Genomic DNA, 25,221 nt, shown 5'->3' with positions numbered 1-25,221 from the left:
GCCTCACCTCGGCGAGCTAATTAGATCGGGCTCGCTAATTACCCGCGCGGAGCAATGGGCGGGCGGGCGGGCTGAGGGAGAGCCGGGGCGCCCCCCGCTCCATGAACCCCCTCACACAACAGCTTTACCCCCGCAATCACCGCACCGCACTAATTGGGGTCCGGTCGCTAATTACCGGCGCGGGGTACCGAGCCCGCTCCCCGTCCCCGCGCATGCGCACCCCCCGCCCGCCTCACCTGCGCCCCGCGCGCCGCCGCCTCAGGTGAAGCAGCGGCGGGAAAGGGGCGGGCGCGCGGGAACGGCCCCCGGCGGCGCATGCGCACAGCGCCGCCCCCTTCCCCCGGTCAGCGCGCGTCCCGCGGGTGCCCCCGTTCCACCCGTGCGCGCTCCCGCGCTCTGTGTGTGTCACCCCGCCGCCCGCCGTCACCCGTGCGCGCTCCCGCACCTGCCGTCCCCGCTGCCCTCGGCCTGTGCTGCGGGGTGTTTTGCCCCCCTCCTTCCCCCCCCGCCCCACATCACTGTGCGTTCCCTCCCCGCCTCCGCGCGCTCCCGCACACGCGCACTCGCACACTCGCTGTACACCCCCCCCCACCAAACCTTCCCGGCCCTTCAACCGCGGCCTCGGCCCGCGCGCGCTCCCGCCGCCCGCGCGCGCTCCCCCGCCTGCTTCCCTCCCCCAAGCCCCCCGCGCGCGCGCGCTCCCGCCGCGCACCGGTCCGGGCACGGGGCGCGCCCCCGCCGTCCTCCCCCCCCCCCCGCCTTAACGAAACCCGCGCGCGCGCGCCCCCGCGAGGACCGGCGGCGGCTGCGGCGGCGGCCACGTAGCGCTGCGGCGGCGGCGGCGGCGGCCGAGGGGCAGCGGGAGCCGCGTCCGCCCGCCCGCGGCGGCAGCGCCTGGGCCTGAGCGCCGGCCCCGGGCCGAGGCAGCGGCGGCGGCGGCCACCGGAGCGCGGGGGCCGAGCGGAGGGGCCGGAGGGAAGGCAGGGAGGGAGGGCCCGGCCGCCCTGCCCTCCGCCCTCCGCCGCCGCGCCCGCCCGCGCCCCCCTCCCCGCGCCGCCCGGCATGGACGGCGGCGGGGGCGGCCCCGAGGGCACCGGCCTGGGTGAGTGCGGGGCCGCCCGCGCGGCCGCCGAGCCCCTTCCCCGTTCCTTCCCCCCGGGCCTGGCGGCGCAGCCCGGCAGCGCTAGGCCCGGCCCGGCGGTGGGCGGCGGGGGGAGCGGGGCACGGGCGGCTCTCGGCCCGGAGGGGAGCGGGGGCATCGGGGGAGCCCCGGGCAGCGGGAGCAGGAGCGGACGGGCGGGCGGGGATGGGGCCGGGGGGCTCTGCCCGGGTCGGGGGGTTCCCCTGGGGCCGGGGGCTCTGTGCGAGCTCCGGGGGCTCTGCCCGGTGTCCGGGGCTCTCCCGGGGGTCGGGGGTCTCTGTGCGGGGTCTGGGGGCTCTGTGCGAGCTCCGGGGGCTCTGCCCGGGGTCTGGGGGTCCGGAGGTTCTGTGCGGGTTCTGTGCCGGCTCCGGGGATCGGGGGGCTCTGCCCGGGGTCCCGGGGCTCCGTGTCCCCTCCCGCGGGTGCCGGGCCCGTGTCACCTGCCCGGGGGAAGGGAGGGAAGGTGAGATCCCGCGGCAGAGCGGAGGGAAGGCAGCGTTCCTGCAGGACTCGGTTTGCAGCGTGTCCCCTCGGCCCCTGCCCCGTCCCCGCCGGTGTCACCGCGCTTCGGCTCGGGCTGGTGCCGTGCCCCGGCTGTGAATCCGGGAGGTTTCTCTCAATCTCGGCCTTTTCCTCCAGGCGTTTTCCCCTTCCCCGGCTCGCGGTGCGCTGCGGGCGCCCCGGGGTTGGGATTTTGGGAGTGATTTTTGAGCGCCTTCCGCGCAACTTTGGGAAGAGCCGAGCGGCTTCTCCTGGGGCTCACCAGAATTCCTTCAAGGCCTTTAATGGCAGGCGAGTTCGGTGGAGGGGAGAAATGTGAGGAGCGGGAGTGTTTGGCTGGCACGGGCCGGGGATGATGGCGAGAGGAGCTTTGGGAAGCACCTGGGCTCTGCCCAGCTGGAAGTTCTGTTCTGTTTCCCTCCCTTCGCCGCCTGATCTGTGCTAAAAAATGGATTTTTGAGATGGTTTTGTAAGGGCTTCGGGGCTGCCAAGCGTGATTTTCAAAGGGCTTTGTGTCTGTGCTATCCGATAATTTCCCTCGTGTTTATCAGGTCTGATAATTTACCTGGCTTGGGCGTTCTCGCTCTGGTTTCACCTCTCCACCTCCCTACCTGTGTGCCAGGTGCGTTCCCTGCTGCTTCTGTGGCTTTTTACCCATCTCCTGCAGGGATGCAGAGCCTCATCCTGGGCAGGCAGCGCAGGAATTCCAGGTGTGACCCCAAAATCTGGGTACGACTGCCCTGCAGTGCCAGATGTGACCCCAAAATCTGGGTACGACTGCCCTGCAGTTCCAGGTGTGACCCCAAAATCTGGGTACGACTGCCCTGCAGTTCCAGATGTGACCCCAAAATCTGGGTATGGCTGCCCTGCAGTTCCAGGTGAGACCCCAAAATCTGGGTATGACTGCCCTGCAGTTCCAGATGTGACCCCAAAATCTGGGTGCAGCTGCCCTGCAGTTCCAGATGTGACCCCAAAATCTGGGTATGACTGCCCTGCAGGAATTCCAGGTGTGACCCCAAAATCTGGGTATGACTGCCCTGCAGTTCCAGGTGTGACCCCAAAATCTGGGTATGACTGCCCTGCAGTTCCAGATGTGACCCCAAAATCTGGGTATGGCTGCCCTGCAGTTCCAGATGTGACCCCAAAATCTGGGTGCAGCTGCCCTGCAGTTCCAGATGTGACCCCAAAATCTGGGTGCAGCTGCCCCGCAGTTCCAGATGTGACCCCAAAATCTGGGTGCAAACAGCTCTGAGAGCTTTTGCAGAGGCTGTGTGTAGGAAAAGTGCAAATTCCTGGAGGCTTTTTGGGTTTTCCAGCTGGGCAGTTGTGTTTCCTGGGCTGCCAGGGGGTTGAGGGCTGGTTTAGAATTTTATAATTTTTATTTTCTGCGAGAGGAAGCTCAGGGTTGCAGGAATGGGGATTTGGGGCCATTTGTTAAAACACCTCTGGAGTATTGATGTGATCAGAAGAGGCTTTGGCAATGGAGGTGATTGTGAGTTTTGAAGGGTTTAATTGACTTTATTAACTAATAATTATATAAGGAACCTTTAGCTGACGTTTCCAGAGGAAATCTTGCAGTGGGAAGGGAGGAAATTGGGGTAAATCACCCAAAACCAGGAGATATTGGGGTGCTGTCCCTACAATCACAGAATGCGGAGATTTTACCCCAAGAGCCGCAGCCTCACCTAAAAACGTGAAGTTTTTATCTATGCAAAGCCTCTTGTTGTGCTCAGAGCAGGAGATTCCCTGTGGGAACGCCTTGGGAAGGGTTCCCCGTGCCTGAGGGGGGTTTTTGCAGTAAACAGGAGGAGCAGGGACGTGCCCAGAGCACACCTGAGATGGCACAGGTGCATTTCAGGTGCTTACAAAACTCCTCTCCTCACTGACCTATTTCTCTCTGCAGCTCTCGGGGCCCTGGCCAAAAAAAATAAATTAAATTAAATTTATTCCTGGTTCCACAAAAAAAGAAAGAGGCAGAACTGAAAGGAAGCAGCAGGCAGCTGAGGAGAGAGAGATTTCTGTAATATTCTTGAATAATTCTTATATTAAAATCTTTTATAATATATACAATATATAGCATCATATACAATATTATATATATATCTACTGTGTATATATATATATTACATATTATATATTCATATATAATTTGATATATATATATTATGTATCCCACATTATATACTGTATATTATAAATATACTATAATAATATAATATAATATAATATAATATAATATAATATAATATAATATAATATAATATGTATTATATATAATATAATATAATATGTATTATATATAATATATTATATTATATATGACATATAAAATCCAATATTTTATTTCTCCTGGTTCAATTCCCCCAGCACAGACTCTCAGCCCGCTCTGCTCCCTCCTTGCCAGATCCAGGCATTCTGAAAGCCAATTTTAAAAGATAATTTTACTTTTCAAAGCAGCTTTCATTTACATTTTGCTAAATCTGTGCTGTTTGTCCTTTCAGGATTTTATTGAGTCATTATTTGGGGGTTTCCCCCCACAGTAATGAGGGGAAAAATGGGAATTTTTCTGCGAAGTTCATTTTATCCTCACAAAGTTTCACCCTTTAAATGTTAAAGCGGATCCAGGTGAGATCTCCCTGCTCAGTCCTGAGCTCCCTCAGGTGAACGGTGGCTCAGTTTTTCCAGTGTTTCCCACCAAAAAATGTGGATTTTTTTAACCCGTTCCTCCCTGGATCCCAGCTGAAAACTCAAGGCCTTAAAATCCTTTTCAGCAGCTCCTGGATTGGAGCAAAATTTAAAGAATCTGCACCCCAAGGGGTGTTTCAGTGGGATCTGTCACGGGTTTGATGCCTCAAAGAGCTTTTTAATCAAAACCTGATTTTTTTAAACACATCCCCATAGAAACGAGGCCAATTCCATCCCAATTTGTGCCTTTTCGGGGAGTTTTCCCGGGATTTTGGGGCGGAATTCCTGACGTTCCGCCCATCAGCACAGCACAAGGGACAGATTTCCCCAAAACCCCAATTTCCCCTGCCCAATTCCCAAATTCCTGTTGTCTCCGAGCTGGTTTTGGACCTGGGATTTTGTGAGCTGCTCCTCCCTGGATTTAAAAAAAAAAAAATAAAATAAAAAAAATAAAAACAGGGAGTGAAACCTGGCAGGTGCCAGCAGCAGCAGCTCCTGCCCTTCTGACACCCTTCCCTCGGGAGGTTTCACACTGGGACTTCTCCCAGCAATTCCCAGAGCTTTTCCAGCAGCTTCTGCTGGGCCTGAGCTCTTTGGAAATGGGATGTTTTTTCCCCCTGGAAAAGGGATTTTTTTCCCATGGAAATGGGATTTTTTTTCCCCCCTTGAAATGGGATTTTTTTCCCCTGGAAATGGGATTTTTTCCCATGGAAATGGGATTTTTTTCCCCCTGGAAATGGGATTTTTTTCCCATGGAAATGGGATTTTATCCCATGGAAATGGGATTTTTTTTCCCCTAGAAATGGGATTTTTTTCCCTGGAAATGGGATTTTTTCCCCCCTGGAAATGGGATTTTTTCCCCCTGGAAATGGGATTTTTTCCCCCCTGGAAATGGGATTTTTTTTTTCCCCTTGGAAATGGGATTTTTTTTCCCCCCTAGAAATGGGATTTTTCCCTCCCTGGAAATGGGATTTTTTTCCCCCTAGAAATGGGATTTTTTCCCATGGAAATGGGATTTTTTTCCCCCCTAGAAATGGGATTTTACCCCTCCTAGAAATGGGATTTTTTCCCCTCTGGAAATGGGATTTTTCCTGCCAGGGAAACTCCAGGTAGGAATTCCTAGGTGGCTTTGGGACAGGATATTCACACTTCATTTACACCTCTGCATATCCAAGGACACAGAGACACCTCCGGGGCCTCTTTGGGTGGAAAAATGCTAATTTCGGGCAAGAGATCTTGATGACAGATTTCCTTTTTGGGGTTTCCACAGTTCCTGGACCTCTGGGTCAGTGGTGCTCAATGGGAAATGCCTTTTTTTTTTCCTACTTCAAGAAAAACGTTGAGTTTGTGGCTGTTAGATCTTAAACTCCTTTAGATTCAATAAAACACCCCAAGTTTATTGCAAAATCCGAGGGATTTTAGTGCTGAATTCCGAAATGAAAACCTCTGGAATGGATTTCTTCTCGTGGAGATAATGCTTGACAAAAATCCAGGAACCGCTGGTTGGAAAGGCTTTGTGTCTCCCAAAAATCTGGACTCAGCCAGATCGTCCCTCTTGAAAAACGGGAAAAGCCTGAGGCTTCTTCCTCATGGATTTTCAGTTTTCGTGGCGGGATTTCACAGATACATTTCTGGGGTTTGGGAATCTGATTTTCCATGAGCTTGTGGAAGACTTGGAGGGAAATTGCCAGCTCCAGACAGAGCATGGGGGGGAAAAAAAAATAGATATATAAGTGTGCTGGGAATGGGAATAGGGTCGTTAGCAGCACTCAGCGCTTTGTTTTACATTTATTTTGCATTTATTTTGCATTTCCATGGGCTCAGGCAGCTCCAGCACTTCCCATGGAAATGCAAAAGCACCTGGATGTGCCGAGGCTCTAGGAGATAAAACTTCCCCACTTAAAAACAGATTTTCAGGGCTTTTTGCACCTAAAGCACAAGAAAGAAGGGATTGAGAGCTGAGGGAAATAATTGAAATAATTCCTTTCAGATGTGTTTTCCCACTGTTTGGGAATGGCTGGGCCTGTTCCAGGCACCTGTGCTTCCAACCGGGAGAGTTTATTGAGGCTTTTTTATCGCAATATTGCAGATTTATTGAGCTGTTATGGACCCGTTTGTGGAATTGTGGAATATCCTGATAAAGGGACCCTCAGAGGTCGAGGCCAATTCCTGCACAGGACACCCCAAAATTGTCATTTTAGCTCTCACTTTGTGTTTTCCTGGCGCAATCTGTGGTTATTCCCTGCTGGCTCATTCTCCAGAATTCACATGACCTGGGGATTTCAGAGTTTCAGTGGGAAAACATCTTCACATCCTCAGCTTTTCCTGAAATCTTTAATTTTCCTCACGTCTTCAGTCAGTTTTTCCCTCACACCCTCATTTTTTCCTCAGATTTTCCTCACACCCTCATTTTTCCTCAAATCCTGCTTCCCTCACATCCTCGCCTTCTCATGAAATCCCGTTTTTCCTCGTATTTTTCCCACTTTTCCCTCAGTTTTTCCCTCACACCCTCAGTCAGTTTCCCTCCAGTTTTTCCCTCACACCCTCAGCTTTTCCTCAATTTTTTCTCAGTTTTTCCTCACATCCTCATTTTTCCTCAAATCCTGCTTCCCTCACATCTTAACCTTCTCCTGAAATCCTGTTTTCCCTCCGTTTTTCTCCTTTTTTCCCTCAGTTTTTCCTCACTTTTCCCTCACACCCTCAGTCAGTTTCCCTCCAGTTTCCTCCTCACATCCTCAGTCAGTTTCCCCTCAGTTTTTCCTCACATCCTCATTTTTCCTCAAATCCTGCTTCCCTCACATCCTCACCTTCTCCTGAAATCCTGTTTTTCCTCGTTTTTTCCCACTTTTCCCTCAGTTTTTCCTCACTTTTTCCTCCGGGCCGGCCCCGCTCACCCGGGCCCAGGCCGGGCCGAGGCCTCCCCGGCCGAGCCCGAATCTCTCTATTTTTAGCGCCGGTAACACCAAAAAATGCGGTTTTTCTTCAGAAGCTCGGTGTGAAGTTGCTCCCACACACTCACCAGCTTCCTCCACCCGCTCTTTTGTCTGCAAATTGTGCTTTTTTTTTCTTCAGAGTTCGAGCTTTTCATGTCGGAGTCTTTGCAAACCTTTGATTGCCGCAGATATTCCCCAGGTTTGGGGCTTGATAAGCATCAAAAATCGCTTTGAAACTCTTGTTTCCTTTTTACATCTTAATCACGGCCTGCATCTCTCATTTGGCAGCGTGACTGGAATTTGTTCTGTGGAAAAATCTGCCTTGACAAAATTAAATTCACCTTTAAAACAACAAAAAATGCTTGGATGTTTTGGGATTAAAAACACCCAAACCTGCTTTGGGATTAAAAATTTAAAAGCGAGGGGGGAAAGGTGTTTTAAGAGCGTTTTTAGGGCAGTATTTCAGAGCTGCTGTTTGTGCTAAATGGCCAAGGAGGGCTTTGCTTTTTATTTAAATAATGGTTTTGAAAGTTGTGGGTCCCTTGAGGGTGGCAGTGAAAGGTTGAAAGCCACAGCAGCCGCTGATGCTGCAGAGTGAAGTGGTTTCAGAGCAAACGGCTTTGATAATTCAGAATAAACCCCACTGTGGCCTTGATTTGAGGTGATTCCTCTTGATGAAAAGGGTTTTTTTTTTACACACAATATCCCGTTAGTGAGCAGAGGTGAAATATTGGCAGGAATTTTTTGCCGTTTGGTAAATGGTGGAAAAGGTGAAATTTCCTTTTCCTGGCAAGTTTGGTGCAGTGGAATTCCTGATTTCCTCCTGCAGCTTCCTAGAGATGCTTAATATGATGAGGAAATAATCAGGTATTTTCTACGTGGAACTGGGAATTTCCTGGATAATCCTGAGTAATCCATCCCACTGCAAAGAAAAGCTAAATTGGCATTCATCCTTCCCACAGCTTCCTGGGTGTAGCGTTGGGAATTCCAGCTGGCCAAAACCAGTTTATTTTATATTTTTTCGCTCTGAATGTGAGTTGTGCCCACAATCCAGCATTAACAGCCCATCTCTGGGATTTCCTGTGGGGAAATGTGAGGATGGAGCAGTGGGAATGGGCCCTGCTGTGGTGCTGAGGCTGCAGTCCCTGCCAGGCACCTCCAGGAAATTAATTTGGAGTAATTTGGGAACCCCGGAGAAGTGCTTGAGTATTTTAATGAAGTTCATCACCAAACTGGTTATTTTTTTCCTTTCTTTCCCCGGTGTGGCACTTCACAAAGATTCCCATTATCGTTATTAATAATTAGTATTACTTATTCAGGCACCGGTTGCTTCATCTGCCCAGTTAAAATGCACTCCAAAGGGGGGAAATTCTGGTGGAACAGAAATTATGGAATTCCCAGGGAAGCTGTGGCTGCTCCATCCCTGGCAGTGTCCCAGGCCAGGCTGGGATCATGGAAAGTGTCCCTGGGTGGGATTTGCTGTCCCTTCCATCCCACTCTGGGGTGGCTCTGTCCTTAATTCCCCTCCCGTGCACCCTCTGATCCCAGGAATTCCTGATGGCGTCGGCCAAGCCCAAAACCTCAGGAAAAAAAGGAAAAAAAAAAAAAAAAAAAAGAGAAAAAAGAGAAATGTGAGGGATGGATTGCTTTGTGTCCTCGAGGGACCACGTGGCGCTTCCCGCAGGAGGAAGTGGCAGCAAAGTCCGGGCAAATTCCAGCTTGGAAAAACCTGCGGGGGAAACGTGGATGGGCAAAGCGAGGTTGTGCCGTGGGGATTGAGGGGAGGGAGAGACAGAGGAAGAATTCCTCAAATCCCTCAAAATCCAGCATCTCCCGGGCTGGCTTAGTGCTGCCAGGTGAGAACTGGGGATTCCTCAGTGGAGGAATTCACCCGTGGCTGGAATGCGGCCCTGGAGCGTGTGAGGATGGGCTGGGGGAGAGCTGCGGTGGTTTGTGGGCGCAGAGCAGAGTTTGGGGCCATCGGTGCTCCCAGGAGCCCAGGAGAAACAGCTCTGGTGGGTGGAGAACATCCCTTGCCCGGATTTCCATTCCCTGGGAATCTCTGCTGGGAATTCTCCTGGTGCCTGCTGGTTTTGGGGCTGTCGATGCTCCCAAAAATCCAGGAGGAATGGTGGATGGGGAGTATCTCTTGCTGTATTTCTATTCTCTGGGAATTCTCCTGGTCCCTGTTGTTTTGGGGCTGACAGCGCTCCCAAAATTCCAGCAGGACTGGTTGATGGGGAGTATTCCTTGCCGGATTTCCATTCTCTGGGAATTCTCCTGGTCCCTGCTGTTTGTGGTGCCATCACTGCTCTCAAAAATTAGAAATGGTTATGGTTATCTCTGGTGGATGGAGAACATCCCTTGGCTGGATTTCCATTCCCTGGGGGTCTCTGCTGGGCGTTCTCCTGATTGCTGCTGGTTTTGGGGCTGTCAGTGCTCCCAAAATTCCAGCAGGAATGGCTGATGGGGAGAATCCCTTGCTGGATTTCCATTCCCTGGATTTCCTTCCCAGTCCCTGCTGGGAATTCTCCTGGTCCCTGCTGTTTTGGGGCCATCACTGCTCCCTGCTATTTGTGGGGCTGTCAGTGCTCCCAAAATTCCAGCAGGAATGGTTGATGGGGAGTTTCCCTTGCTGGATTTCCATTCCCTGGGGGTCTCTGCTGGGCGTTCTCCTGATGGCTGCTGGTTTTGGGGCTGTCAGTGCTCCCAAAATTCCAGCAGGAATGGCTGATGGGGAGAATCCCTTGCTGGATTTCCATTCCCTGGGGGTCTCTGCTGGGCGTTCTCCTGATTGCTGCTGGTTTTGGGGCTGTCAGTGCTCCCAAAAATGCAGGAGAGTGGTTGATGGGGAGTTTCCCTTGCTGGATTTCCATTCCCTGGGGGTCTCTGCTGGGCGTTCTCCTGCTCGCTGCTGTTTGTGGCTCCCTGTCCCACCCTCAGCCTCCCCCGAAAGGCTCCCCCGGGCCGGGCTGTCCCCATCCCCGTTCGTTCCCCACTGATTCCCTCTCTCCCTCCGGTCTCTCCACAGATACGATGCTCGAGGGCTCCGCTCGCCGCCCGGGATCCCCGCCCGCGCTGCCCCTGCCGTGATCCCGACCCCGCCGCAGCCGCAGCCGCGCCCGCCAGGACCGAGCCGCGCCCGCCGGGCTCCGATGGAAGGGGCGCCGGGCCCGAGCAGCCCCGCCGGCAGCGAGGGCGCCCCATGAGCCCCCCCAGATGAGCCAGGCAGGCAAGGGGGAGCCCCCCGGGGCCGGCATGGCGCAGGAGGGGCCGCCCGCCTTCTACCCCGGCCAGGAGCTCGACCTGTCCGCCAAGGTGTACAAGAGGGAGTCGGGGAGCCCCTTCTCGGTGCTGGTGGACAGCAAGGGCGGCAAGGGCCACCTCCACGAGAGGGAGGAGCAGCCGTTTTTCAGGGAGAGCAGAGCGGTAGGAGAGGTCCGGGCTGTGAAAGAAGACAGGGAAAACTCTGACGACTCTGAGGAGGAGGAAGAGGAGGAAGATGAAGTGACTTACAAAAGGGAGCAGATTATAGTGGAGGTAAACCTTAACAACCAAACCTTAAATGTGTCCAAAGGGGAGAAGGGTGTCCCCTCCCAGTCCAAAGAGACTGCTGTCCTTAAGAGCAGCAGTGAGGAAGAGGAGGGTGACAGTGGGGAAGAGGAGGCCACGGAAGACAGTAACGACTACGAGGAGAACGAGAGGCAGAAGAAAAAGGAGAAAAGAGCGGAGAAGGGCGGCGTTGGCCAGAGGAGGAGCAGGAGAGCCGCCGCGGCCGCCGCCGCCTCCCCGGCGCCCCGAGCCGCGCGCGGCCGCAGGAAGGGCGCCGAGCCCCCCAAGCGCAAGAAGAAAGCTGCCAAGGAGCCCAGGGCGCCCGTGCAGAAGCCCAAGTGCGAGGAGAAGGAGACTCTGACGTGTGAGAAGTGCCCCAGGGTGTTTAACACGCGCTGGTACCTGGAGAAGCACATGAACGTCACGCACAGGCGCATGCAGATCTGCGACAAGTGCGGCAAGAAATTTGTGCTGGAGAGCGAGCTGTCCCTCCACCAGCAAACTGACTGTGAAAAAAACATCCAGGTAGGTCTGCTGGCCTGCTGGCCAGGTCCCCACACCTCCTGGCGTGCCCTGGATCCGCCTGGTGGACGCTTCACAGGGGGAAAAAAAATCTCCTTTTGCACGGCCCCATGTGCTGAGCCGGGCCCGGGCTCTGCCTTATCCCGCGTTTTGGGGTCTCCCAAAAGGAGGGGATGGCAGGGAAAGAGTGCTCAGCTGCTCTGAGCTGTTACTCCAGGAGTAAACTGTGAGTTGGGAGCGCAAAGCTCCTTTAGCAGGGTCAGAATCTGGAGGAAATGGTCCCAAAAATGTGAAGTTGTGTGGTAAATCCTCATCCTCCTGCTCCTCCTCCTGCTGAGCGCCCGCAGCTCTCACTGAGTTTAGAATTCCAGGGGTTTCCGTGTCCTGAAATGCAATCCCACGGTGTGGAAAAGCAGGTGAGCCTTCCAGGGGAAACAGAATTCCAGGAGTTCCCTGGGACGGGCAGTGTGTGAGATCCCAGAGGCAGCAGCAAAGCCAGGATCCGAGCTGGGTTAAATCGGGGTTTAAACCCCTCTGAGACCACGAGAATTCCCAGAACGATTCTGAAGGGCTGGAACTCACACCTGCACCCCCTTCCCGGCAGGAAACCCCACAAATCTGCCTGAAGACACCAAAATCTCCATTTTTTTTTTTTTTCTCTCCAGAAACCCTGATTTCCCCCAGCAATGGGAGGAGGAGGCTTTGGGAGCTGTGGGAAGAGCTCCAGAATTCCTGCTCCCTCTGGGGCAGCTCCGTGCCAGGGAATGGGGCACTGCTGCCTTCCCTGGCACCCCAAATCTGCTGGTTTTGCCTTATTTTCACCCTCCTCCTCCTCCTCCTGGAATCCTGGCTCCTGTTGGAGTTTTGGGCAGCTGGAATTTGTAGGGCAAGGAGGGTTTGTTGTGTGAGGGTTTGAGCACAAGAACTGAACGTTTTTCATTGTTTGTTTGCTTTCAGTGCTGGGCTGGGTTGATGCTCAGCTCCCACTGTGTGGGAGACGTGGAATATTTATATTTATTGCAATTTCTCTTTTCCCAGCTCTGGGTAACTCTGGGCTGGTTTTTTTTTTTTTTTTTTCCCTTAAGTTTCAGCTCAAGGAAGGATTTGTTAATATAAATTTAATTTTTGCAGCTTTTGAAAGAAATAGTTTAAAAGTTCAGTGCAGCAGGGAGGATTTAAACGGGAATGTAAGAAAGGCCCCAGCAAGCAGGGGGTTCATTCAGAGCATAAAATTTAAGCAGGAGTTAAAAAATTAAGGAATTAAAGCAGGAATTAAAATTTAAGGAGGAATTCCTAAATATTTTAAACACATAAAATGGTGAAATATCCTGTATCCACCTACGCATGCGTCCAAAAGTGATAAGAAAAGGAGAAATTATAGAAATTATGGTTTAAATCCGGAGGAATCTGGTCCAGAGACTTGCCAGTGCCAGCAGCACTGGGAGTCACCTCCATATCCAGGAATAAATCCAGCAGTTCTTGTTCTGTCCTGCCTTTGGGATGTGTTTTCCAGCTGCCTGTTGCTGTGTTTTTTATTCCAGTTGCCAACAGGATTGAGGGAAAATTAAAATTTCCCTCAATTTAGGGTTCGGTGTGCAGAGGGGGAGCTTTGTGCTGGAATAAAACTGGTTTAATTTTGGACTGAAATGAAAACCGAGGCTGCTCCTCCCAGTGTTTCCTCCTGGGGATGGAATAAATCTGTTTTTCCAGGTAATTTCTGCTTTTTCACCCCTCACAGCCGGCACCTTCAGGGGATTCCTGCCCCCACTTGGGCTCTGCGTGGTTCGGAGTTTTGAATCCTGAATTCTGGTGTGGCCTTGGCCCCTCCAGGGGCTCCTTTCTCTGTCAATCCAAGGGTTTTGGGGTCATTCCATGGAGTTTCTTTGCTCTCCAGGGGTTTTTTTCCCCTGCCAAGGGGGGATCCCAGCGGGTGCTGTGGGGGCAGAGCAGAATTCCAGGTGGGAATTCCCAACCCTGCGGAGATCCCAGCGGAGAGAAAACGCTCCCAAACGAGCAGAACTCGTTAATTTGCTCGTTCATCAGCACCCAGCCCTTCTGAACGATGGGGAGAGGTGGGGATTGCTGGGCTGGGAGCTGGAGACGTCCCAAAAAACCCCCAAAGATCCCAAAAAAACCCGGGACAAGGCGCAGTTCCTCCGAGCTGAAGATGGTTTGGTGTCCTCGCGCTCCAGGATCTCCACACGGGAATTTTTCCTGAAGTTTTTGGGGAAGAGCTGCTGGAAAAAGAGGAAGAGCTGCCTGAAATCCTCGAGGGGATGATTGCCTGGACATTCCACAGGAGTTTGGGGAAGGAATTCTCAGCCTCCAAGTGATACTTTGGGCCTTCCAGGAAGGAAGAGAGCACGGCAGGAGCGTCCAGCGGGATGGGAGCTGCTCCCCATGGAGATCAGAGGGATGGGAGAGCCTGGAGGGGCCACACCTGGGTTTGGGGGGGCTTTGGGGGCTGGACGGGGCTTTGGGGGTTTATTGGTGTCGGCCTCCTCCAGCTCTGCTGGGTCCTTCCCTCTCCAGGAGTTTGGATTCTTATCTCACCAAGGGTTTGGATTCTCCCTCTCCAAGGGCTTGGATCCTTATCTCACCAAGGGTTTGGATTCTTATCTCACCAAGGGTTTGGATCCTTATCTCACCAAGGGTTTGGATCCTTATCTCACCAAGGGTTTGGATTCTCCCACTCCAAGGGTTTGGATTCTTATCTCACCGTGGGTTTGGATCCTTATCTCACCAAGGGTTCGGATCCTTGTCACTGAGAATGTTTGGATTCTTTCCACTCCAAGGGTTTGGAATTTTTTCGGCACCACGGTTTTGGATCTTCCCTCTCCCAAGGGTTTGGATTTTTCCACTCCGAGGGTTTGGATTCTTTGCCCTCCAAGAGTTTGGATTCTTCCCATTCCAAGGGTCTGGATTCTTCCTGCTCCGAGGGTTTGGATCCTTCTCGCTGAAAATGTTTGGATTTTCCTGCTCCAGCAGTTTGGATTTTTCCATTCCAAGGGTTTGAGTCTTCCCTCTTCAAGGGTTTGGATCCTTCTAACTGAAAATATTTGGATTTTCCTACTCCAAGGGTTTGGGTTTTTCCATTCCAAGGGTTTGGATCCTTCTCACTGAAAATGTTTGGATTTTTCCACACCAAGGGTTTGGGTTTTCCATTCCAAGGGTTTGGATCCTTTCTTTTTCAAGGGTTGGGATCCTTCTCACTGAAAGGGGTTGCATTTTTCCCCCTCCATGGCTTGCATTTTTCCCCCTCCATGGTTTGGATTTTTCCCCCTCTATGGTTTGGATTTTTCCCCTCCAGGGTTTGGATTTTTCCCCTCCAGGGTTTGGATTTCCCTTCTCCAGGGCTGGGCCCTCCCAGCCCAGCAGCCCCAGGGCCTGTGGTGTTGGATTTTGGCATCAGGAGGCACCAGAACACCATTACACACTTCCCTTGGTGTAATCCCAAAATCCGCATTTTTACTGCCTCCATTCCCCTCAGGTGTAAATCCCAAAATCTGCATTTTTACTGCCTCCATTCCCCTCAGGTGTAAATCCCAAAATTCACATTCTCACTGCCTCCATTTCCCTCACATATAAATCCCAAAATTCACATTCTCATTGCCTCCATTCCATTCAGGTGTAATCCCAAAATTCCCATTCTCATTGCCTCCATTTCCCTCACATATAAATCCCAAAATTCACATTCTCAGGCACCTTTTTCACTGCCTTCCCTCCCCTCAGGTATGAATCCCAAAATTCACATTGTCTCTGCCTCCATTCCCCTCAGGTGTAAATCCCAAAATCTGCATTTTCACTGCCTTCCCTCCCCTCAGGTGCAATCCCAAAATCCACATGCTCTTTGCCTCCATTCCTCTCAGGTATAAATCCCAAAATTCACATTCTCACTGCCTCTCCTCCTGTCAGGTAATCCACATTTTCACTGCCTCTATTCCCCTCAGGTGTAAATCCCAAAATCCACATTCCCAGGCACATTTTTCACCATTCTGGGACCTTTTTTTTTTTTTTTTTTGCCTCCATTCCCCTCAGGTATAATCCCAAAATTTTTACTGCCTCTATTCCCCTCAGGTGTGAATCCCAAAATCCACATCCTCAGGTATAAATCCCAAAATCCACATTCCCAGGCACATTTTTCACCATTCTGGGACCTTTTTTTTTTTTTTTTTTGCCTCCATTCCCCTCAGGTATAATCCCAAAATTTTTACTGCCTCTATTCCCCTCAGGTGTAAATCCCAAAATCCACATTCTCATTGCCTCCATTCCCTTCAGGTGTAATCCCAAAATTCACATTCTCACTGCCTCCATTCCCCTCATGTGTAAATCCCAAAATCCACATTCTCATTGCCTCCATTCCCTTCAGGTGTAATCCCAAAATTCACATTCTCATTGCCTCCATTCCCCTCACGTGTAAATCCCAAAATCCACATTCTCACTGCCTCCATTCCCTTCAGGTGTAAATCCCAAAATCCACATTCTCACTGCCTCCATTCCCCTCACGTGTAAATCCCAAAATCCACATTCTCACTGCCTCCATTCCCTTCAGGTGTAATCCCAAAATCCACATTCTCCTTGCCTCCATTCCCTTCAGATGTAATCCCAAAATCCACATTCTCCTTGCCTCCATTCCCCTCACATGTAAATCCCAAAATCCACATTCTCACTGCCTCCATTCCCCTCTGCTGTAAATCCCAAAATCCACATTCCCAGGCACGTTTTTCACCATTTTGGGGCGTTTTTGGTGCCAAACCTCCCCCCAGCCCAGGCCCCCCTAACCCGGCTCCCTCTGTTCTCCCCCAGTGCGTGTCCTGCAACAAATCCTTCAAGAAGCTCTGGTCGCTGCACGAGCACATCAAGATCGTGCACGGCTACGCCGAGAAGAAATTCTCCTGCGAGATCTGCGAGAAGAAGTTCTACACCATGGCCCACGTGCGCAAACACATGGTTGGTGAGTGGCTGGGCACGGGGAAATTGAAATTGAAATTATCGGGGAAATTGAAATTATCAGGGAAATTAAAATTATCGGGGAAATTGAAATATTCGGGGGAAATTAAAGTTATCGGGGGAATTGAAATATTCAGGGGAATTAAAATTTTTATTAGGGAAATGAAAACATTCAGGAGAGTTTAAATTATCGGAATTGAAATTATCCGGGAAATTTAAATTATTGGGGGAATTAAGATATTCAGGGGAATTAAAATTTTTATTGGGGAAATGAAAACATTCAGGAGAGTTTAAATTATCGGAATTGAAATTATCCGGGAAATTTAAATTATTGGGGGAATTAAGATATTCAGGGGAATTAAAATTTTTATTGGGGAAATGAAAACATTCAGGAGAGTTTAAGTTATCGGAATTGAAGTTATCGGGGAAATTAAAATTATTGGGGGAATTGAAATATTCAGGGGAATTAAAATTTTTATTGGGGAAATGAAAACATTCAGGAGAGTTTAAATTATCGGAATTGAAATTATCCGGGAAATTTAAATTATTGGGGGAATTAAGATATTCAGGGGAATTAAAATTTTTATTGGGGAAATGAAAACATTCAGGAGAGTTTAAGTTATCGGAATTGAAGTTATCGGGGAAATTAAAATTATTGGGGGAATTGAAATATTCAGGGGAATTAAAATTTTTATTAGGGAAATGAATATATTCAGGGGAGTTGAAATTATTGGAGGAATTGAAATTATCAGGGAAATTAAAATTATTGCGGGAGTTGGAATTATTGGGGAAATTAAAATTGGGGATATTGGAATTATTGGGGAAATTTAGATTATTGGGGGAATTGAAATATTCAGGGGAATTAAAATTTTTATTAGGGAAATGAAAACATTCAGGAGAGTTTAAATTATCAGAATTTAAATTATCAGGGGAATTAAAATATTCAGGGGAATTAGAATTATTGGGGAAATTAAAATTATTGGGGGAATTGAAATATTCAGGGGAATTAAAATTTTTATTAGGGAAATGAAAACATTCAGGAGAGTTTAAGTTATCGGAATTGAAATTATTGGGGGAATTAAAATATTCAGGGGAATTAAAATTTTTATTAGGGAAATGAATATATTCAGGGGAGTTGAAATTATTGGAGGAATTGAAATTATCGGGGAAATTAAAATTATTGCGGGAGTTGGAATTATTGGGGAAATTAAAATTGGGGGTATTGGAATTATTGGGGAAATTTAGATTATTGGGGGAATTGAAATATTCAGGGGAATTAAAATTTTTATTAGGGAAATGAAAACATTCAGGAGAGTTTAAATTATCAGAATTTAAATTATCAGGGGAATTAAAATATTCAGGGGAATTAGAATTATTGGGGAAATTAAAATTGGGGGAATTGAAATATTCAGGGGAATTGAAATTATTGGGGAAATTGAAATTATCAGGGAAATTAAAATTATCGGGGGAATTGAAATTATCAGGGGAATTAAAATTACTGGGGAAATTAAAATTATCGGGGGAATTGAAATTATCGGGGGAATTGAAATTATTGGGGGGATTGAAATTGGGAGAATTGAAATTACTGGGGAAATTGAAATTATAGGGGGAATTAAAATTATCGGGGGAATTTAAAATTATCAGGAGAATTTAAATTTTTGAGGGAATTGAAATTATCAGGGAAATTAAAATTATCAGAGGAATTAAATTAATCCTTGAAACTGAAATAGGAGAAATTGAAATTATTGGGGCGGATTGAAATCATAGGGGGGAATTGAAATAATGTGGGGAATTGAAACCATAGGTGAAATTGAAATTACCGGGGGAAATTAAAATAAATAATCTGGGGGGGAAAAACGGGCTGGGAGAGCTGGGAATGGAGAAGGGAGGGATCCAGGGAGGGCTCCGGGCCCTGAATTTCTGTGGCCACCTTCAGCTCTGCGGTTCCTCTCAGCGTCACTTTCAGTCCTGAGTTCAACCAATTCCATCCCTGACGGGGACGGTTCGAGGTGTCCCTGGGGACGGATCCCCAGGGTCCTCCCAGCCCCAAAATTTGGGGATCCCATGGAACCCAGCGCCGTTCTTGGCCCCAAAATTTGGGGATTCCATGGAACCCAGCGCCGTTCTTGGCCCCAAAATTTGGGGATCCCATGGAACCCAGCGCCGTTCTTGGCCACAAAATTTGGGGATTCCATGGAACCCAGCGCCGTTCTTGGCCACAAAATTTGGGGATTCCATGGAACCCAGCGCCGTTCTTGGCCACAAAATTTGGGGATTCCATGGAACCCAGCGCCGTTCTTGGCCACAAAATTTGGGGATTCCATGGAACCCAGCGCCGTTCTTGGCCACAAAATTTGGGGATTCCATGGAACCCAGCGCCGTTCTTGGCCACAAAATTTGGGGATTCCATGGAACCCAGCGCCGTTCTTGGCCACAAAATTTGGGGATTCCATGGAACCCAGCGCCGTTCTTGGCCACAAAATTTGGGGATTCCATGGAACCCAGCGCCGTTCTTGGCCACAAAATTTGGGGATTCCATGGAACCCAGCGCCGTTCTTGGCCACAAAATTTGGGGATTCCATGGAACCCAGCGCCGTTCTTGGCCACAAAATTTGGGGATTCCATGGAACCCAGCGCCGTTCTTGGCCACAAAATTTGGGGATTCCATGGAACCCAGCGCCGTTCTTGGCCACAAAATTTGGGGATTCCATGGAACCCAGCGCCGTTCTTGGCCACAAAATTTGGGGATTCCATGGAACCCAGCGCCGTTCTTGGCCACAAAATTTGGGGATTCCATGGAACCCAGCGCCGTTCTTGGCCACAAAATTTGGGGATTCCATGGAACCCAGCGCCGTTCTTGGCCACAAAATTTGGGGATTCCATGGAACCCAGCGCCGTTCTTGGCCCCTTTGGGGATTCCATGGAACCCAGCGCCGTTCTTGGCCCCAAAATTTGGGGATTCCATGGAACCCAGCGCCGTTCTTGGCCCCAAAATTTGGGGATTCCATGGAACCCAGCGCCGTTCTTGGCCCCTTTGGGGGAGATTCCATGGAACCCAGCGCCGTTCTTGGCCCCAAAATTTGGGGATTCCATGGAACCCAGCGCCGTTCTTGGCCCCAAACCCCCCTGGGCAGAGCAAGGAGAAGCCCAGCCCGTGCTCGCCAAGCAGCCCAGGAGCCCCAGCCCGGGCAGGAATTGTCAGGAACGTGCCAGTTTTCCCTGGATTGACCCCTGTGTGTGCTGCAGCCCACACCAAGGACATGCCCTTCACCTGCGAGACCTGCGGCAAGTCCTTCAAGCGCAGCATGTCCCTCAAGGTGCACTCGCTGCAGCACTCGGGGGAGAAGCCCTTCCGCTGCGAGGTGGGAATCCTCCGGGGGGAATCCGGGGGAACGATCCTGGGAGTGGGAATGGGATGGGGTGGGAATGAATGAGGGGCAGGAACGATCCTGGGAATGGGAATGGCCCTGGATGGGGTGGGAATGAATGAGGGGCAGGAATGGCCCTGGATGGGGTGGGAATGAGGGGCAGGAACGATCCTGGGATTGGGAATGGCCTTGGATGGGGTGGGAATGAGGGGCAGGAACGATCCTGGGAATGGCCCTGGATGGGGTGGGAATGAGGGGCAGGAATGATCCTGGGATTGGGAATGGCCTTGGATGGGGTGGGAATGAGGGGCAGGAATGATCCTGGGATTGGGAATGGCCTTGGATGGGGTGGGAATGAATGAGGGGCAGGAACGATCCTGGGAATGAGGGATGGGAATGGCCTTGGATGGGGTGGGAATGAGGGAAGGATCCTGGGAATGGCCCTGGATGGGATGGGAATGAGGGAATGATCCTGGGATTGGGAATGGCCTTGGATGGGGTGGGAATGAGGGGCAGGAACGATCCTGGGAGTGGGAATGGATTGGGAATGGCCCTGGATGGGGTGGGAATGAATGAGGGGCAGGAACGATCCTGGGAATGGCCCTGGATGGGGTGGGAATGAGGGGCAGGAACGATCCTGGGAATGGCCTTGGATGGGGTGGGAATGAGGGGCAGGAACGATCCTGGGAATGGGAATGGCCTTGGATGGGGTGGGAATGATGGATGGGAATGGCCCTGGATGGGGTGGGAATGATCCTGGGATTGGGAATGGCCTTGGATGGGGTGGGAATGAGGGGCAGGAATGATCCTGGGATTGGGAATGGCCTTGGATGGGGTGGGAATGAGGGGTGGTTCCATCAAAGTTTGAGAATTCTCGGCAGGGGGAAGTCACTCAGGGGTCTCTGGAGAGATTGAGGCATTAAATCCATGGGGTAAATCCATTGGGTAAATCCATGGGGTAAATCCATGGGGTAAATCCATGGGGTAAATCCATGGGAACGCTCCTGGGAGTGGGAATGGCCTTGGATGGGGTGGGAACGAGAGGCGTTTCTGTCAGAGACGGGGGATTCAGATCTCCGAGGGGTGGTTCCAGCACAGCTCCCTGCTCAGGGGTCTCTGGAGGGATTGAGGGATTGAATCCATGGGGTAAATCAATGGCATAAATCCATGGGAATGCACCAGGAAGTGGGAACGGCCTTGGATGGGGTGGGAATGAGGGCTGGTTTTATCAAATTTCGGGAAATTCGGGTCACCAAGTGCTGATCCCAGGGGTCTCTGGAGGGATTGAGGGGTTAAACCCATGGGGAGCTGGTGAGGAGCTGGTTTGGAGGGAGGCAGAGTCCTCTAGTGGAGAGAGACCGGGACACCCGCAGAAATCCATTTTTACTGGAATAAAAAACATTTTTACTGGGTTGGGGTCCTGGATCTGCTCTCCTGCTGCCCCTGTCCCTGCCAGGCTTTCCCCACTCAATAATCCCAGCTTTCCTCACTCAATAATCCCAGCTTTCCCCTCACAATTCCAGCTTTCCCCTCACAATTCCACCTTTCCCCACTCAATAATTCCACCTTTCCCCACTCACAGCTTTCCCCACTCGATAATTCCAGCTTTTCTCACTCAATTCCACCTTTCCCCTCACAATTCCAGCTGTCTCTCACAATTCCAGCTTTCCCCACTCAACAATTCCAGCTTTCCCCACTCACAGCTTTCCCCACTCAATAATTCCAGCTTTCCCCACTCATAATTCCAGCTTTCCCCACTCACAGCTTTCCCCACTCAATAATTCCACCTTTCCCCACTCAATTCCAGCTTTCCCCTCACAATTCCAGCTTTCCCCACTCAATAATTCCACCTTTCCCCACTCACAGCTTTCCTCACTCAATAATTCCAGCTTTCCTCACTCAATTCCATCTTTCCCCACTCAATAATTCCACCTTTCCCCACTCACAGCTTTCCCCACTCAATAATTCCAGGTTTCCCCTCACAATTCCAGGTTTCCCCTCACAATTCCAGGTTTCCCCTCACAATTCCAGCTTTCCCCACACAATAATTCCACCTTTCCTCTCACAATTCCAGGTTTCCCCTCACAATTCCAGGTTTCCCCACTCAGTTCCAGCTTTCCCCTCACAATTCCATCTTTCCCCACACAATAATTCCACCTTTCCCTACTCAATTCCAGCCTTCCACCCTTCCTTCGTTCCTTCTCTCAGTAAATCCTTTCAATCCCCCTTTTTCTCTGAGGCATTTCTGCCAGGCCCAGCTGCCTCCCAGCCCCTGCAGGGCTCACTCCCAGCTTCCCAAAGCCCCAAATTCCCTTTTTTCTCCCCGCAGAACTGCGACGAGAGGTTCCAGTACAAGTACCAGCTGCGCTCGCACATGAGCATCCACATCGGGCACAAGCAGTTCATGTGCCAGTGGTGTGGCAAGGACTTCAACATGAAGCAGTACTTCGACGAGCACATGAAAACCCACACTGGTGAGGGCTGGGAGGGCATTCCCAGAGAATTCCCTCGGGGTTTGGGGTGTTCTCCAGCCGGGACAGCTTCCTTCCCTGCCTGGGGTCCCTGTCCTTGCTGGTGGCACAGGCGGAGCTGGGGTTCCCTGGGGGGAATGGGAATTATTGCCTGGGTGTTTGGGGCTGGAGAGCCCCTGGCTGGAGCCTTTTGGCCCTAAACCCTGAGGGGAGCCAGGATTTCAGAGCCTTTTAACCCTAAACCCAAACTGAGCCAGGATTTCAGAGCCTTTTGGCACCAAACCCAAACTGAGCCAGGATTTCAGAGCCTTTTGGCCCTAAACCTAAACTGAGCCAGGATTTCAGAGCCGTTTGGCCCCAAACCCAAACTGAGCCAGGATTTCAGAGCCTTTTAACCCTAAACCCAAACTGAGCCAGGATTTCAGAGCCTTTTGGCACCAAACCCAAACTGAGCCAGGATTTCAGAGCCTTTTAACCCTAAACCCAAACTGAGCCAGGATTTCAGAGCCGTTTGGCCCCAAACCCAAACTGAGCCAGGATTTCAGAACCCTTTGGCCCCAAACCCTGAGGGGAGCCAGGATTTCAGAGCCTTTTGGCACTAAACCCAAGCTGAGCCAGGATTTCAGAGCCTTTTGGCCCCAAACCCTGAGGGGAGGCAGAATTTCCTAAACCCCCATTTGATCTCCAAAGGCAATGGTGTTTCCCAGGGATCAGGTGATTTTTCCAGTGGTTCTCCATGGCTTGGGGAGGTTCTCCATGGCTCAGGGGTTCTCCCAGGTCTGAGGTGATTTTTCCAGGGGCTCTCCATGGCTCAGGGGGTTCTCCATGGCTCAGGGGGTTCTCCATGGCTCAGGTGATTTTCTCAGGGAGGTTCTCCATGGTTCAGGGGTTCTCCCAGGTCTGAGGTGATTTTTCCAGGGGTTCTCCATAGCTCAGAGGGTTCTCCATGGCTCAGGTGATTTTTCCAGTGGTTCTCCATGGCTCAGGTTGTTCTCCATGGCTCAGGTTGTTCTCCATGGCTCAGGTGATTTTTCCAGGGGCTCTCCATGGCTCAGGGGGTTCTCCATGGCTCAGGGGGTTCTCCATGGCTCAGGTGATTTTCTCAGGGAGGTTCTCCATGGCTCAGGGAGGTTCTCCATGGTTCAGGGGTTCTCCCAGGTCTGAGGTGATTTTCCCAGGTGGTTCTCCATAGCTCAGAGGGTTCTCCATGGCTCAGGTGATTTTTCCAGGGGTTCTCCATGGCTCAGGTGATTTTTCCAGGGGCTCTCCATGGCTCAGGGGGCTCTCCATGGCTCAGGTGATTTTCCCAGAGCTCAGGTGATTTCCCCAGGGCTCTCCATGTCTCAGGGGTGTCCCCAGGATCCCTGACCCCCCGCTCCCCGCGTGTGCCCGGCAGGAGAGAAGCCGTTCATCTGCGAGATCTGCGGCAAGAGCTTCACGAGCCGGCCCAACATGAAGCGGCACCGGCGCACGCACACGGGCGAGAAGCCGTACCCGTGCGACGTGTGCGGGCAGCGCTTCCGCTTCTCCAACATGCTCAAGGCGCACAAGGAGAAATGTTTCCGCGTCACCAGCCCCGGCACCAGCCCCGGCCCCGCCGGCGCCGCGGCGCTGCCCGCGCCCTGCCCGGCCCCTCCGGCCGCGGGCGCCGCGCTGGGGCTGGCGCTGGGCCCGGCCGCGCCGCCGCGCCCCGTGCCGCACCCCTACGGAGCGCTGGCGCTGCCGCCGCCGCCGCACGGGCACCACCACGGGCACCACCACGGGCAGCAGCAGCAGCAGCAGCACCTGCCCGTGCCCCCCGTGCCGCACCTGCCGCCGCCGCCCGCCCTGTTCAAGAGCGAGCCGCTGAACCACCGCGGGCACGGCCACGGGCACGGCCACGGGCACGGCCACGGGCACGGCGGGGACGGGTTCCTGCGGCACCTGGACAAGGGCGGCCCCGCGCAGCCGCACTGACGCCGCCCGGCACCTGGCACCTGGCATCCAGGTTTGGGAGCTGGGACACGGAGCTGGGAGGGGAGCTGGGAGGGGATCGAGCTGCTGTCGCCACGGCCGTGGGCACGGGCACGGCTCCCTGTGGCGCCTGGGTGAGGGCAGCCCGGGACAGCTGCACTGACAGCGGCTGGCACCTGAGATCCAGGTCTGGCAGCTGGGATGGGGTCTGGGATTGGATCAGGCACGAAATTGGACCACCATGGTCATGGGCATGGCTTCCTGTGGTGCCCGGACAGGACCAGCCTGGCACAGCTGCACTGACAGCAGCTGGCACCCAGGCTGGGGAGCTGGCACGGGATCTAGCGTGGGATTGGACTTGGGCACGGCTTCGTGCAGCACCTGGACAGGACCAGCCTGGCACAGCCACACTGACAACAGCTGGCACCTGGGATCCAGGTGTGGGATCTGGGATGGGATTGGACTGCCATGGCTGAGGGCACGGCTTCGTGCAGCACCTGGACAAGGCCAGCCTGGCACAGCCCCTCTGGGATCAGGGGCTGGCACGGAATCGGGCTCTGGGGTCCCATTTGGGCTCTGGGATGGCATCGAGACCCTGAACCCCACAGCAAGGGCTTCCTGTGGCCCCTGGTGAGCCCAGCCTGGCACAGCCACACGGACACGGGCTGGGATCAGGGACCTGGGAGCCAGGTTTGGGATCCTGGATCTGCTCTCCTGCCGCCCCACTTGGTGCTTGGGGTCAGGGTTTGGGATCTGGGACGGGATGGAGCCCCAGAACCACCGCGGGCACACCTGGGCAAGGCCGGGCTGGCACAGCCGCACGGACACGGGGTGGGATCAGGACTGGGCGTGGGTCTGGGGTCCGGGATGGGATCTGGGCCTGGGATCTGGGATCCAGGATGGGATCTGCCCTTCTGCAACCCCATGCCGTGCTTGGGATCTGGGTTTGGGATCCAGGACCCAGCTTTGGGATCCACTCTGGGTCTGGGATTCAGGTTCCAGCTCTGGGATCCATTCTGGCTCTGGGATCCAGCTCTGGGATCCAGGATCCAGCTCTGGGTTCCATTCTGGCTCTGGGATCCAGTCGGGCTCTGGGATCTGGGTTCCAGCTCTGGGATCTGGGATCCATTCTGGGATCCATTCTG

At 52.4% G+C, this 25,221-nt stretch overlaps 1 protein-coding gene across 1 annotated transcript; it reads left to right on the top strand.

Annotated features, from left to right (window-relative positions):
* The first annotated feature begins 1,062 nt into the window (after nt 1–1,062).
* ZNF652 (zinc finger protein 652) lies at nt 1,063–25,161 on the top strand. The gene is given in 8 exon segments (XM_059489005.1): nt 1,063–1,330; nt 2,194–2,264; nt 10,292–10,393; nt 10,396–11,337; nt 16,141–16,288; nt 19,531–19,646; nt 21,982–22,126; nt 23,520–25,161. Coding segments are annotated over 8 exon segments (2,352 nt in total). The 3' UTR covers nt 24,080–25,161.
* The last annotated feature ends 60 nt before the right edge of the window (nt 25,162–25,221 follow it).

Source organism: Ammospiza nelsoni, chromosome 26 (assembly GCF_027579445.1).
Source record: "Ammospiza nelsoni isolate bAmmNel1 chromosome 26, bAmmNel1.pri, whole genome shotgun sequence".
NCBI classification, from domain to species: domain Eukaryota; kingdom Metazoa; phylum Chordata; class Aves; order Passeriformes; family Passerellidae; genus Ammospiza; species Ammospiza nelsoni.
Note: the sequence above shows the minus strand (reverse complement) of the source record. Positions and strands in the feature narration are given on the sequence as shown.